General features: G+C 38.1%; 1 protein-coding gene across 1 annotated transcript in view; it reads left to right on the top strand.

Moving 5' to 3' along the window:
- The window catches only part of ANKRD31 (ankyrin repeat domain 31), a 139,147-nt gene that overhangs the window by 90,758 nt on the left and 34,037 nt on the right, over positions 1 to 14,352 (top strand). The window contains exons 18-20 of the mRNA XM_036311078.1: positions 550 to 692; positions 5,085 to 5,247; positions 7,151 to 7,266. Coding sequence (XP_036166971.1) covers positions 550 to 692; positions 5,085 to 5,247; positions 7,151 to 7,266 — 422 coding nt within the window. The remainder of the gene's footprint in view (positions 1 to 549; positions 693 to 5,084; positions 5,248 to 7,150; positions 7,267 to 14,352) is intronic.

Here is a 14,352-nt window from a genome sequence, read left to right as displayed (position 1 = left end):
CCATTCCCTAACTTTGGAGAGAATGCAAAATTTTTCCTGCTTTCTTGTTCCTTCTTTCCTTTCCTCCTGTCTTTCTACTATTCCTTTCTTTTCCCCTCCCTTAATTTATTTTAAACCTCCAATTTTAAATTGATCTAACATTTTGCTCAGCATGAAAGAATCTTGTGTGAGGAATTCCAGAGGGAAAAACTCAAAAATTGATGGAATGACATGTCATTTTAAAGAAAAATGTGACAATGAAAGGATACAAGTAGAAAAGTCAGAGATGATCTTTTAATATCTGAGCTGAAACAAATTGACATGATTAATATTTACTTTGGTCCCATTATGATTATGCTTCTGTTTTGGCACCTCTAGCAAATATTTTTTTATGAGATCAATTTGTTTTTTAAAATGAAACACATTTTAAGGCCACAGTTTTCAATATTTTTTCCACTAATATATACATTTGAATCAATGTAGATGTTAATGTCATTAATGCAAGCAAACTTAATAATGAGTATATGTCAGCAGCAGCTTGTTTTAATTTTTCCCCTTTTCCATTTTTAGGTTGGACACCACTACATAAGGCATCTAGTGAGGGAGCTGATGATATAATTGTGGAGTTGTTAAGAGCTGGTGCTAATGTTAACTGTGAAGATCTAGATGGAATTCTGCCCTTACATGATGCTGTTGCAAATAATCATTTAAAGGTACAGTGCACATCAGATTTGGCTCCTATTACTCTTTTATAGAAAAATGAGTGAAGAAAATGAAGATATTTTAAATTGAGAACTAAAGTGATTCCTTAAAACAAATTATTTTTAAAACCTTAAAATTACAAATGAAGACATTGTGTAATGCTTGAAAAATCAATCTATTTGCTAATGACTCATTTTTCTATTGTCTCTTCATCACATAATTCATATAAATCAGAATAAAATGAAATGGTTCAGAGTAAACACAGGCTATCAATCTAATACATTCCATTTTTAATGGTTTTAAATGATTTGCTATTGTGCATAAAAACTCTAATTATAGTGATGATATATGTGACAGCTAGACTTTATTTAACTCAGAATTACACAGTGGATTTGAGGTTTCAAAGAAATGACTAAAAACACAATAGCTTGTTACTTGGAGGTTTGTTATATATTTTTCTCCTTTGTTTTTCTTAATTGGGCAGTGTGGTAAAAATATCGTAAGAGAAAATTACTAGGGTTATTCTTTTAGTAACACTGAATTTCAAATCTAGACTTTAAAATTCTTCATAGTTTTTAAATTAAATCTTTATTGTTGAAAGTATTACATATCCCCTTTTTTCTCCCATTGGCCCCCTTCTATCCTGCCCCTGTTCCCCCACCTCCAAGGCCTTCACCACCCTATTGACTTCTACATGGGTTATGCATATATGCATACAAGTTCTTTGGTTAATTTCTTCCCACCCACCCTCCCACCCCTGCCTTCTCTCTAAGATTCCATGTCTGTTCCATGCTTCTATGTTTCTGGATCTATTTTTTTCATCAGTTTATTTTGTTCATTAGATTCCACATATGAGATCATGTGGTACTTGTCTTTCTCTTACTGGCTTATTTCACTTAGCATAATACTCTCCAGGTCCCTCCATGTTGTCTCAAAGGGTAAGAGATCCTTCTTTTTTATTGCTACATAGTATTCCATGTTGTAAATGTACCATAACTTTTTTTTAAAATATATTTTTATTGATTTCAGAGAGGAAGGAAGAGAAGGAAGAGGGACAGAGAGATAGAAACATCAATGATGAGAGAGAATCATTGATTGGCTGCCTCCTGCACGCCCCACACTGGGGATCGAGCCCACAACCCGGGCATGTGCCCTTGACCAGAATCGAACCCGGGATCCTTCAGTTCGCAGACCAACGCTCTATCCACTGAGCAAAACTGGCTAGGACCCACAACTTTTTTTTAAAGCATATTTTTATATATTTCAGTGAGGAAGGGATAGGGAGAGAGAGATAGAAACATCAATGATGAGAGAGAATCATTGATCAGCTGCCTCCTACATGCACCCCACTGGGGATCAAGCCTGCAATCCAGGTATATGCCCTGACCAGCAATTGAACCAGTGGCCTTCTGGTTTCTGGGTTGACATTCAACCTCTGAGCCACACCCAGCTTGGCTACCACAACTTTTTTATCCATTCACCTACTGATGGGCACTTGAGCTTTTTCCAGATCTTAGCTATTATAAATTGTGCTGCTATGAACATAGGGGTGCATATATTCTTTCTGATCGGTGTTTCGGGTCTCTTAGGGTATTTTCCTATAAGTAGGATCACTGGATCAAGTGGCAATTCCATATTTAATTTTTTGAGGAAACTCCATACTGTTTTCCATAATGGCTACACCAGTCTGCATTCCCCCCATTAGTGCACTAAGGTTCCCTTTTCTCCACATCCTCACCAGCACTTGTCAAGTTTGTTGATTTGTTGATGGTAGCCATTCTGACAGGTGTGAGGTGACACCTCAGTGGAATCTAATGAACATAAACTGATGAACAAAAAATAGACCCAGAGACATAGGAACATGAACAGACTGTCAAACCTCAGAGGGAAGGCAGCGGGGGTAGAGGGTGGGGCGTAGGGGAGGAAGGGATCAACCAATAGGAAGTAGCAGAAGGGGAGCTTGGTTTAGTGGATAAAGCACCAAGTTTGATAATAGAAAACGTGAATTCTAGGCCGAGTTCAGCTGCTTGAGAAAGAGATAATATCTTTACCTTTGAAATAAGGAATTTCATCTAGAGCGTGCTATCTTATGCTATAGCCACTAGCCAAAATGTGTCTATTTAATTACTTAAAATTAAATTTAAAATCAATTCTTCAGTTGCACTAGTCACATTTCAAGTACTCAGTAGCTACATGTGGCGAGTAGCTACCATATTGAACTTTGCAGATTAGAACATTTCTGTCATCACAGAAAATCCTGCTAGAGATAGTGCTCTGGTCTAGAGCAGGGGTTGTTAAGTATTTCCTATAAAGGACTAGATAATAAACAGTTTAGGTTTTCTAGGCCACTCAGTCTTTGTTGCAACTAATCAATTGCTGTTATATTGCAAAAGCAACCATAGACAATATGTAAATGACTGGTTATAGCTGCTCCAATAAAACTTTTTTTACAAAATCAGGCAGCAGACTGGATTTGGCCAGCGAGGGCTATAGTTTGCTGTTGTTTGATCTATTGTTATATCACCTAAGTGGTGATATAGACAGTTCGCTTTTGGAGGAAACTCCAATAAATCTATTGCATTTATTTTAAGAGAAATGTTCTATTTGAAAAGAAGATGGTATTTTTCATGATATTTTAGTTCCCCTGACATGGATATATTATTAACACCTTTCCTCATATTTTCATGAACTTTCTCTCTGTGTGACCTTTCTTCTATCATTGGCTCATTTTATTTCTAGCTGACTTTGTCCCTTTTATCTTTATTTCTTTATCTTGAGATAGGCTACTAATAGGTAAACTAGAAAGATAAAAAAGAGAGCAAGAGAGATAAATGTGGTATTGTTATTGGTGGGGAGCTCTCAGGTGAGGGGCGGGTGTGGGATAGAAGGGGACGGTGGGGGGCGGAATGGGTACTCTGTAATACATTAAACCAGTGGTTCTCAACCTCTGGCCCTTTAAATACAGTTCCTCATATTGTGACCCAACCATAAAATTATTTTTGTTGCTACTTCATAACTGTAATGTTGCTACTGTTATGAATCATAATCTAAATATCTGATATGCAGGATGGTCTTAGGCGACCCCTGTGAAAGGGTCGTTCAACTGCCAAAGTGGTCGTGACCCACAGATTGAGAACCGCTGCTTTAAACAATAAAGATTTTAAAAAATAAAAATAAATGTGTTTTCTTTATGCTGTGCTATCTCTAGGCTGATGGAACAAATAAGGGCCATTTCTAGCTGGCCATTTGCTCCTCAATTTCTCTGCTTCTTCATCCATGAACACAAGCAGAAAGAGAAAAGCTCCTAGCACATGGCATATCTCTGTTTAAACAAAACCTTACCATCTTTTCCTAATTAGAAAGTTTTTCAGTGGTTGGAGTCACTTGCTTGCCTCATGCAAGTGGAATCACTGGCTGTTTTTTACTAATTGACTTATACCATAAACTAATTAGTAACTATTTTTAACTTTGACCGATTGCAAACTGACTTCTAATACATAATTTCGATTTATTTAGAGACATCTTATTTATATTCAAAGATTATTTTGCCCCTAAAATGTCACAATCTCTGACTTCAGTTTTTTCATCTATAAAATGATAGGGTTGGAATAAATTATATCTACATTCCCTTTTATCTTTAACATTTTGTGAATATGAATCAGTTATTTAGGACACATATTTGCATAGACATTATTAGATTGGATATTAAGTTTACTGAAATATAGTCCAAATAGAACTATGTCTAATGTCAATATATAATAAAGTTTATAATATAATATAGTCCTGAAGTGACTCTTCTCCCTTCTCTACCCCTTCCTTTATCAGCTTGGAGGAGGGTGAACAGGGCACTCTGTTAAAGAGATCAAATAGCCCTAGCTGGTTTTGCTTAGTGGATAGAGCGTTGGCCTGTGGACTGAAGGGCCCCAGGTTTGATTCCAGTTTAGGGCACATGCCTGGGTTGGGGGCTCGATCCCCAGTAGGGGGTGTGCAAGAGGCAGCCGATGAATGATTCTCTCTCATCATTGATGTTTCTATGTCTCTCTCCCTCTCTCTTCCTCTCTGAATTCAATAAAAATATTATATATAGATAGATAGATAGATAGATAGATAGAGAGAGAGAGAGAGAGAGAGAGAGAGATCAAATAAAACCTGTCTGCCTCTTACTAGATTCAAGGCTGCATATCTGTTACTTCTATGTTATCATGTTTGGTTTTCCTGTGGGAACAAATCAGGTAAAATTAGTGGGCCCACTTGCAGTTGTCATATCAAATTTAATAAGTGGCCAGAGTTTGAAAGCTTTTTTAGAAATAACTTTTAATGCTTGGTAATGGTGTCTTATAATAAAAGCAGAAATTATTAATCTAAGATGTTAATAGAGATAATTTTGGAAAAATGTCTTCTAGGCAGCTGAGATTCTACTACAACATGGAGCGAACACGAATAAAAAGAATAAAAAACAGAAGACTGCTTTAGATGAAGCAGATGATGAAAAAATGAGAGAGCTGCTAAAATCTTATGGTGCTATTGAGATTGGTAATAGAGATGAGAGTAAAGCTAGAGTCACTGGTATGTATGTCAGTATTGCTTACCTTTTTATACAGGTGTATACCTCTGCTTAGAAAAATAAAATCTTTATATTTGTAGTGTAAGTTGTTTTATAACTGGGGATAGATGTTTTGTATGCTTATTAAACTCTTGAGAAACCATTTATTTTTAGAAAGTAGCATTTCCAAACTTGGTTTAATTTATAAATAATATGATCCTATTTGATTTGGAGTTACAATTGAAATAAAACCCTTACCATTCATTAAATAAACATGAATCTCTTTAACATTGGGTATGACATAGAGATGTAACTAAAGCAATGCACATTGGTTTACTTGTAGTGGGGCTGGAAAAGGATATTATACTACTAAACTATTGGCAACTAAAGATTTCATTACTTCACAATTTGTAATGATTCATATAAAAGTTGGACTAATGCCAGCTTTTAAAGAATCTAATATTCTAATGCTATAATATGAATTTGTTAAGCAAACATATTATATGGGTATGTGTGTAATAAATAGTGAAAAAATATTTCAAGGGACTGTACAGTCAGGCAAAATTTTATGAACCATTTTATAGTAGTTGTTTGAGTTGAAATACTATAATATAATGGATTGTCTATAAGAAATAGGCATTTAGTAAACACTAATTTAGAAAACATATTTGTTGAATACCTGCTATGCAAACCAGGCACTTGCCCATGAGGAGCTTTCAGTCTTTTGGAGAGACCATTCAGAGAATAGGCAGTTCAACACAATTTATTAAGTATTGAGGAGAAGGAATTATTCTACCCTTTCCCTTATGCTTGAGTCTTGACTCATAGAAGTAGAAACCATGAACATAATCTGCCCTCTCTCTTTATGAAAGAGAATATTAGGAAGTCTGACACACATTTCTCCCCAGCCTACCAGCATTCTTACCAACTATTGATTTTCAAGGGAGGAATCATATAATTGATATGATTGGTTAGAGCCAGGAATAATCATTGTGTCATATTTTACTAGTATACTAAATCACATGTATATAAAGTTCTTCTTTCCATAGTCTGCGACTATAGGGTAAGTCCCCCGGTTAGGGCCTTTTTTAGAGCCACATCCATGTCTCTATCCCAGTGATGGCGAACCTATGACACGCGTGTCAGAGGTGATACGCAAACTCATTTTTTTGGTTGATTTTTCTTTGTTAAATGGCATTTAAATATATAAAATAAATATCAAAAATATAAATCTTTGTTTTACTGTGGTTGCAAATATCAAAAAATTTCTATATGTGACACGGCACCGGAGTTAAGTTAGGGTTTTTCAAAATGCTGGCACACCGAGCTCAAAAGGTTCGCCATCACTGCTCTATCCCTTTCCACAGCTCTATCTGAAGGTTTGGATCCCATGAATTATATCAGCTCAACTTAAGAGAAGCCTTTCATTTGGCGTTATCAGGCACTCTGTTATAAAGTGCTATATCTATTCCCACTTGTTTATATGGTTATATGGAGAAAGGGAATCCAGAATGGGAGAAGAGTCAGAGAGAACTATACAGAGACAATAAATCATAGTCATAGTGATTAAGAGCATGGACTTTGAAGTCAGATCTGGTTTCAGTACTAGCTATGTGACAATTAGACAACTTTCTGAATTCCTCTAAGCTTCACATTCCTCTTCTGTAAAATATAATAAACTGCCTATCACACAGAGTTCATTTGAAGATTAAATATGATTCAGGGAAAGAGTATGATATCCACCATGTGGTAAGTATTCAGTAAATGTTAGCTATAATTAGTCAATTGATAATAAACATTAAGGTGTTGACCAACATTAATATAATTGTAGACTTAATTTAGCCATTCCTTTCACCATTACAACTGATAAAAGTAAGCTAAATTTTTGCACATTCTTATTATATTTTCTAATTTTACTTTTTAAAGTAAAAATTCCTACTGTCCAGTCCAAAAGACACAAACCGTGTTTTTGTGATGGCTTAAAGACTGTTGATCCACCTTCTCTTTCACACCAAGAAAAAACAAGAGAAAGCCTTCATATGGTGAGTAAAGTTGAAGTCTTTTGTTCTTCTCCTAGAAAATGCCATTCTTTGGGCCAGCCAAACTTTGGCTATTGCAGCACTCCTTTCATTTTAAGGACACACAGGTTGAAAATGTTTTCTGTCATAAGACAATGTAGCATAATTGAACAAAAGAAGCCAAGAAGGTATGTTGTATGGTTAATTCTCAGTTATCTGCACTGATAAAGAACTATAGGTTAGCTGCTGTCTTTTACACCTAGGTTTGGTTCTTTGTCTACTTCTTGTCCCATAGACACTTCCGCAGTCATAGTGTGTACTTAGGGAACATACGAGAAAAGACCCCAAATTTCAGATAGAGAAGAGGAAAGCAATCTGGTTTAATCAACCTGGATCCCACATGGTTAATAGTGATCAATAGTGTTTGCTATATCTGAAACCTTTCATATAAAGGTATATTTTTGCAAAAATAACATACTAGTTTCTCAATAAAATATATATTAATTGATAAGATATATATCCTTACTTTGATAAAAAACCAAAGCATACTAGATCCTAACTTACTTCTTAAGCAAAGTAGTATCCTCAGTGAAATATCATTTTGAATAAGACTATGTTGATCGGGCTTCTCTTATATACTTTCTATTAGTGTAGAGAGGGAAAATGTCATTCATTGAACCCAAATTATGATTAATCATCTAATTTATACCTTATATAAATATATTATTAATATGTTTTTATTGATTTCAGAGAGGGAAGGGAGAGGGAGAGAGAGATAGAAACATCAATGATGAGAGAATCATTGATTGGCTGCCTCTTGCATACCCCTACTGGGGCCCACAACCTGGGCATGTTTCCTTGACTGGAATTGAACTGGGGATCCTTCAGTCCATAGGCCAACACTCTATCTACTGAGCCAAACTGGCAAAGGCTACTCCTAAATATTTTAAGTCGATTTCAAAGCTAAATTGTATTTGCCTTAGCACTTTGAAATATTTTGCATTGTTTCCTGGTATCTGTTGTAATAAATGAAAAGTCAACTTTTCATTTCCTTGTAGATAATCTATTTTTTAATCTTTCAGTTTTAAAAATTTTTCTCTTATTCTTTTACATTCTAAATATGGATGTGTTTTTATTAATTATAGTCAGGACTAGGCATGCTCCTTTATCTGAAGACATTTCTCATTTATATTCTAGATACTCTCAGCCCTTATATCATTGAATATTGCCTCTCCTCCAGCCTCAGTATTCTCTTTTTTTTGAAACTCCTATTTAGATGTCTGTTAGGCCCATCTTTGTGTCTCCTAATATGTTTTTTATTTTCTATATCTTGAACTCTTTGTATTATATTCTGGGTGATTTCCTTTGATTTCTCTTTCAATTCATTATTTTTCTCCTCAAATATTTATAATTTATTCAACCTATATATTGAGTCTTTAATTTTAATGACTTTTTTATTTCTAGAAATTGTTTACTTTTCAAATATTTTTTAAAAAATAAAGCAAACAAAAAGACTTTTCTGCTCTTGCCTTACAATATTGATATTACTTTATAAAATATTTTCAAACATTTTTAAAGGAATTTTAAACTCTCCTCCTGACTCTTTTTCATGATAACTTGATTTTTCATGTGGTTTGTAATTTTTTTATTCTAATCTCACTTCAGTGATGGTTGTTTACTGTGGGAATTTTGGTGAGTGTAGGCTTCCTATTTAAAATTTGCTTTTGAAAGGGTCCTAGAGGTTTGTCAGTTGCACACCAATTTTTATGCTAATTTCCATTTTTGGTTTGCTAACCACACATTGTATAAATATAGTTCTCATATACATGTGTGACAAAAGTAGGTCTCTACCTAAAGCCTGGATGGGTGACAAGTTTTTCTAACCCTTAATCTAACCTAAAACGTACCCACTCTGGGCCACTAGCTTTATGCAGGAACTGCATTATAATTCCCTCCTCAAATGGGCTTGAGCTTATCTCCTATTCCTGCATGGGCATTAAAAACCTAACCCCTAATACCTGTGTTCCAAATCCCACATGGACCATTGCTAGCTTAATTTCTGGCACCAGGGAATTTTCCTTTCCTTTTCCATTTTTAGCTGTGTGTGTGTGTGTGTGTGTGTGTGTGTGTGTGTGTGTGTGTGTTTAAAGCTTGTATTTTGTCCAGCATTTACATGATAATGTGACTTAAAGGTATATTTTCATGTCAAGATTAGAACATTATGAAAAAACACTATTGTTATTAACTATGGGTAGGGTATTTGCTTCAGGAAAAACGTATATAGTTTTAGATGCCACACCTCGGAAAATGGAGATATAGCAGAAAACCAATTTCACAGAAAAGAAAAACTCAAAAGAAATATGAGGACTTTAAATGTAAAATTGGTTTTAAATATTGAAAATTTCAAAATTTCCAGTGGGGGGTAACTCTGTGGCCACAAAGGAAATGAGATCATTTTACCTTGGAACTACCTTCAGATCATAGCATGTAGGCAGCCTCCTTCTCTGTCATAAAATAAGTACAGAAATAATAATAATAATAATAATAATAATAATAATAATAATAATAGACATTCACTGAGTACCTATCATATGGCAAGCTGTCCTCTATGTACTTTACTTTTTTAATTAAATCTTTATTGTTCAGATTATTACAGTTGTTCCTTTTTTCCCCCCCCTATGCTCCCCGCCATCACCTCCCCCCGCCCCCGTCCTCATCAATAGGTGCACGATTTTTGTCCAGTCTCTTCCCGCATCCCCCACATCCCTTTCCCCCCCAAGAATAGTCAGCCCATTCCCTTTCTATGCCCCTGATTCTATTATAATCACCAGTTTATTCTGTTCATCAGATTATTTATTTGCTTGATTTTTAGATTCACTTGTTGATAGATGTGTATTTGTTGTTCATAATTTGTATCTTTACCTTTTTCTTCTTCTTTCTCTTCTTAAAGGATACCTTTCAGCATTTCATATAATACTGGTTTGGTGGTGGTGAACTCCTTTAGCTTTTCCTTATCTGTGAAGCTCTTTATCTGACCTTCAATTCTGAATGATAGCTTTGCTGGATAAAGTAATCTTGGTTGTAGGTTCTTGGCATTCATCACTTTGAATATTTCTTGCCACTCCCTTCTGGCCTGCAAAGTTTCTGTTGAGAAATCAGCTGACAGTCGTATGGGTATTCCCTTGTAGGTAACTGAGTTTCTTTCTCTTGCTGCTTTTAAGATTCTCTCTTTGTCTTTTGCTCTTGGCATTTTAATCATGATGTGTCTTGGTGTGGTCCTCTTTGGATTCCTTTTGTTTGGGGTTCTCTGCGTTTCCTGGACTTGTAAGTCTATTTCTTTCACCAGGTAGGGGAAGTTTTCTGTTATTATTTCTTCAAATAGGTTTTCAATATCTTGCTCTCTCTCTTCTTCTGGTACCCCTATAATTTGGATGTTGGTATGCTTGAAGCTGTCCCAGAGGCTCCTTACACTATCTTCGTATTTTTGGATTCTTTTTTCATTTTGCTTTTCAGGTTGGGTGTGTTTTGCTTCTTTGTATTTTAAATCTTTGGCTTGATTCTTGTGATCCTCTAGTCTGCTGTTGGAACTCTGCATAATATCCTTTATTTCAGTCAGTGTATGCTTAATTTCTAGTTGGTCCTTTATCATAACCTCGAGGGTCTCACTAGATTTCTTGAGGGTCTCACTACATTTATCTGCGGTTTCTAGAAAGTTCTTGAAAAACCTTAAAAGTGTGGTTTTGAACTCTATATCTAGTCATTTGCTTTCCTCCATTTCTGTCATTTGTGACCTGTTTGTCTCTGCATTTTTTATGCTTCCCTGTGTTGGTAGAGTGGCTTTGTGTGCTAGATGTCCTATAGGGCCCAGTGGCTCAGCCTCCCCAGTTACCTGAGGTGGACACTCTTGGTGCACCCCTTTGTGGGCTTTGTGCACAGTCTTGTTGTAGGTAAGCCTTGATTGTTGTAGGTAACACTGGGAGGAATTGACCTCCAGTCCATTTGGCTGTGAGAGTCAGCTGTGTCTACGGTGGGAGAACTTCTGTGCTGAAGACACCCTTATGAGGCAAGACTTGCTTCAGTGGGGCTTTGGTGCTCACTGAGTTTACCCCCTGAGTGTGTCCCTTATGGAGCTAAGGAGTTGTAATTGGATGGTCCCACTCTGACCACTGGGTACACTGGCTCTTGGATCTAAGGAGGTGGTAATTTAGCCTCTTCCTGAGGCTACCCAGCAGGAGCTACGAAGAGATCTGCAGATTCCCCTTCCTTTTTTGGGGTTTGGAGGTGCCCAAATGAGGCCCAGCTGTGAAGCAGTGAAAGCTGCTGTCGGGGCCTTGGGCCTTCTCTTGGAAGTTCTGGGTCTGTCTGGCCCAGCTGCAGTTTGTTAGGTAATTTTCAGATTGCATAGGGCCAGGGCATTCATATGTAAAAGCCTCTGCCACAGCCTGGGTGGGGCGGGGTCTCAGGGAATCAGCAGGGTGGAGCAAGCAGCTATGGCTGATCCTCAGCCCTGCCCTAAGTGGCCCCGCGTCTCAGTGTCCTGCGGTAATCTCTGCAAGCACCCCCAAGAGAAAGCCGCCCTCAAGTTCAGATTTCTGCCCGCTGCCAGACAGTCCAGTCTCTCCCTGTATGAGTCTGGGTCCCCAGAGACTCGCCCAGAACTGGAGTTCATAGCAGTTGGGGGCTTGTGACTCCCTCCCGATTCAAAAAGACAGCTGCGACTGAGCCCCTGCCACGTGCGCCTCCGTACCTCTGCACTTCCGCACCTCCTCTGAATCTCAGTGTGCTTTTCTCTTTCCTTCTAGTTGTAGAATTTCCACTCAGCCAGCCTTCCTATGGTTGTAGATGATGTCCGTTTTGTCCATTAGTTGTATTTTTGAATTTGTTGTGGGAGGCAGCAATTTCTGGTGTTTACCTATGCCGCCATCTTGGTTTCCGGTCTCTCTATGTACTTTATTAACACATTTAGTCATCATAATAACCCTTCTAGGTAGGTTCTGTTATTGTCATTACTTTCTTCCTTATAGATGAGGAAGCTGAAGTAAGAGAGCTTAAGTCACTTGATCCAAAATTACATTTCTAGCCTGCCTGGTGTGGTTCAGTGGTTGAGGGTGAACCCTGATTTAGGAGGTCTTGGTTTGATTCCCTGTCAGGGTGCATATCCAGGTTGTGGGCTCAATCCCCAATACGGGGCATGCAGGAGTCAGCCCATCAATGATTCTCTCTAATCCTTGATATTTCTATCTCTCTCTCCCTCTCCCTTCTTCTCTCTGAAATTAATAAAAACATTTTTTTTAAATTACATTTCTCTTATGTAGCTATCCCAGAATTAAACTCTGATAGTCTGACTCCAGAGCCTATCATATGCCACTGTGCTATGTTATACAAAATTTAAGAGGTGTCAGAGGCAAAGATGATCCTGCCACAGTAAAAATTGAAAGTCTGGAATAAAATCATAGTGAAGCTTTATAGTAAGCAGAATATAAACTGTAAAGCTGTTTGTTTCAAAGACAAGTCCTAGGTTAGGTTTTTTTGTTTTGTTGTGTGTGTGTTTTAATATAAGCAATAATGAAGGACTAAGAAGGGGGTCTTGGAGGGAAGATTGTGTTGGATCCTCTAGGGTGGAATATGGAACTAGTGTGGAGTGAAAGCTTATGGCCAAGGGTGGCTGAGACTACTTGCATGAACAATATAAGGCAAACAAAGGAAAGTCAGCATCAGAAGTTGTTTTATTTGAATCTATAGGTAGAGGCTTAGCCTGGACACAAATTCAGTCCTTTAGTTTTATTACCATAGCCATTCAATGTACAAAGAAGTAAATCTCATTGTTTGTTTGTTTTGCATGTTTATATTTTGAGTTTAGTTTTGATTCATTTTATAAAAGACAGCAATGAGATTGTTTTTCCACATAGTTGGATGGTTTTATTATGTGCATTTTCTATATCCCTTCTGGACACCAAAGTATAATTTCAGAGCGACATACTTCAGAAGGCTTTGAGAACCTACACATTGTAAAAATTAATGTATATTGGGAATATATTAAAGGATGGGAAATATGAGCCAGTCTTTCAGTTGTTATCTATTGAGCAACAACTTTATATCCAATCGTGTGGAAACCACATGTAAATATAAAAACTATGCTCCTGATGACAAGATCTCATTATCTTGATGGAGAAATAGAATTTTTAAGACATGCATATTAATCCTAAATTCTGTAGCCCTGAAATTGTTAAGTAATTCTGCGAAAGGAAAAACCAGTGTGGATTAAGAGGTTTTGTGTGTGAGATGGGTTTTATCCTATCTAATAAAAGAGAAACATGGTAATTGGCGTACGACTGCTACCCTTCCCATGGCTAATCAGGGTGATATGCAAATTAACTGCCAACCAAGATGGCGGTTAACCGCCAACAAAGATGGCGGCTAATATGCATACTGAAGGCATGGTAGGACAGCGTAAGCCACCATCCAGGCCCCGTTTGCCATGGGGGCTGCAGGGGGCTGGGGCCAAGGCAAGTAGTGCTGATCACTGCACCAGAGCCCTCCCCGCCCACCGGAGGGGTGGGGGCTGATGCGAAGGTAAGCGGTGCAGTTTGACCCATCCCAATGCCATCTGGGGGCGGGCGGGGGGCTGGGGCAATGCAATCAGTGCAGATGCCTTGCCCAAGCCCTCGCCTGCCCACTGGAGACATGTCCCAATGCGATCCGGGGTCGGGCAGGGGCTGGGGCGAATGCAAGTGGTGCAGATGCGTCCCTGGAGCCCAAGCCCGCCCACTGGAGACACGTCCCAAAGAGATCTGGGGGTGGGCGGGGGCAGGGGCAAGGCAAGCGGGTGCCCATTGCCTCGCCAGAGCCCTTGCCCGCCCACCAGAGACACGTCCCAATGCGCCGGGGGTGGGGTGAAGGCAATCGGTGCAGATTGCCTAGCCCGGAGCCCTCGCCTGCCCACCAGAGACATGGGGCCCACTCTGAGAGGGAGAGAGAGAGAGAGAGAGAGAGAGAGAGAGAGAGAGAGAGAGAGAGAGAGAAAGAGAAAGAGAGCAAGAGAGAGAGAGAGAGAGATGCTGGGGTCCAACCCCAGAGGGTCCAGGGGTCCCCAAAGGTGTGGATGGAGTC

The sequence above is a fragment of the Myotis myotis genome, unplaced genomic scaffold, assembly GCF_014108235.1.
Source record: "Myotis myotis isolate mMyoMyo1 unplaced genomic scaffold, mMyoMyo1.p scaffold_m19_p_5, whole genome shotgun sequence".
In the NCBI taxonomy this organism is placed as follows: domain Eukaryota; kingdom Metazoa; phylum Chordata; class Mammalia; order Chiroptera; family Vespertilionidae; genus Myotis; species Myotis myotis.
This window is presented reverse-complemented; position numbering and strand designations above follow the sequence as displayed.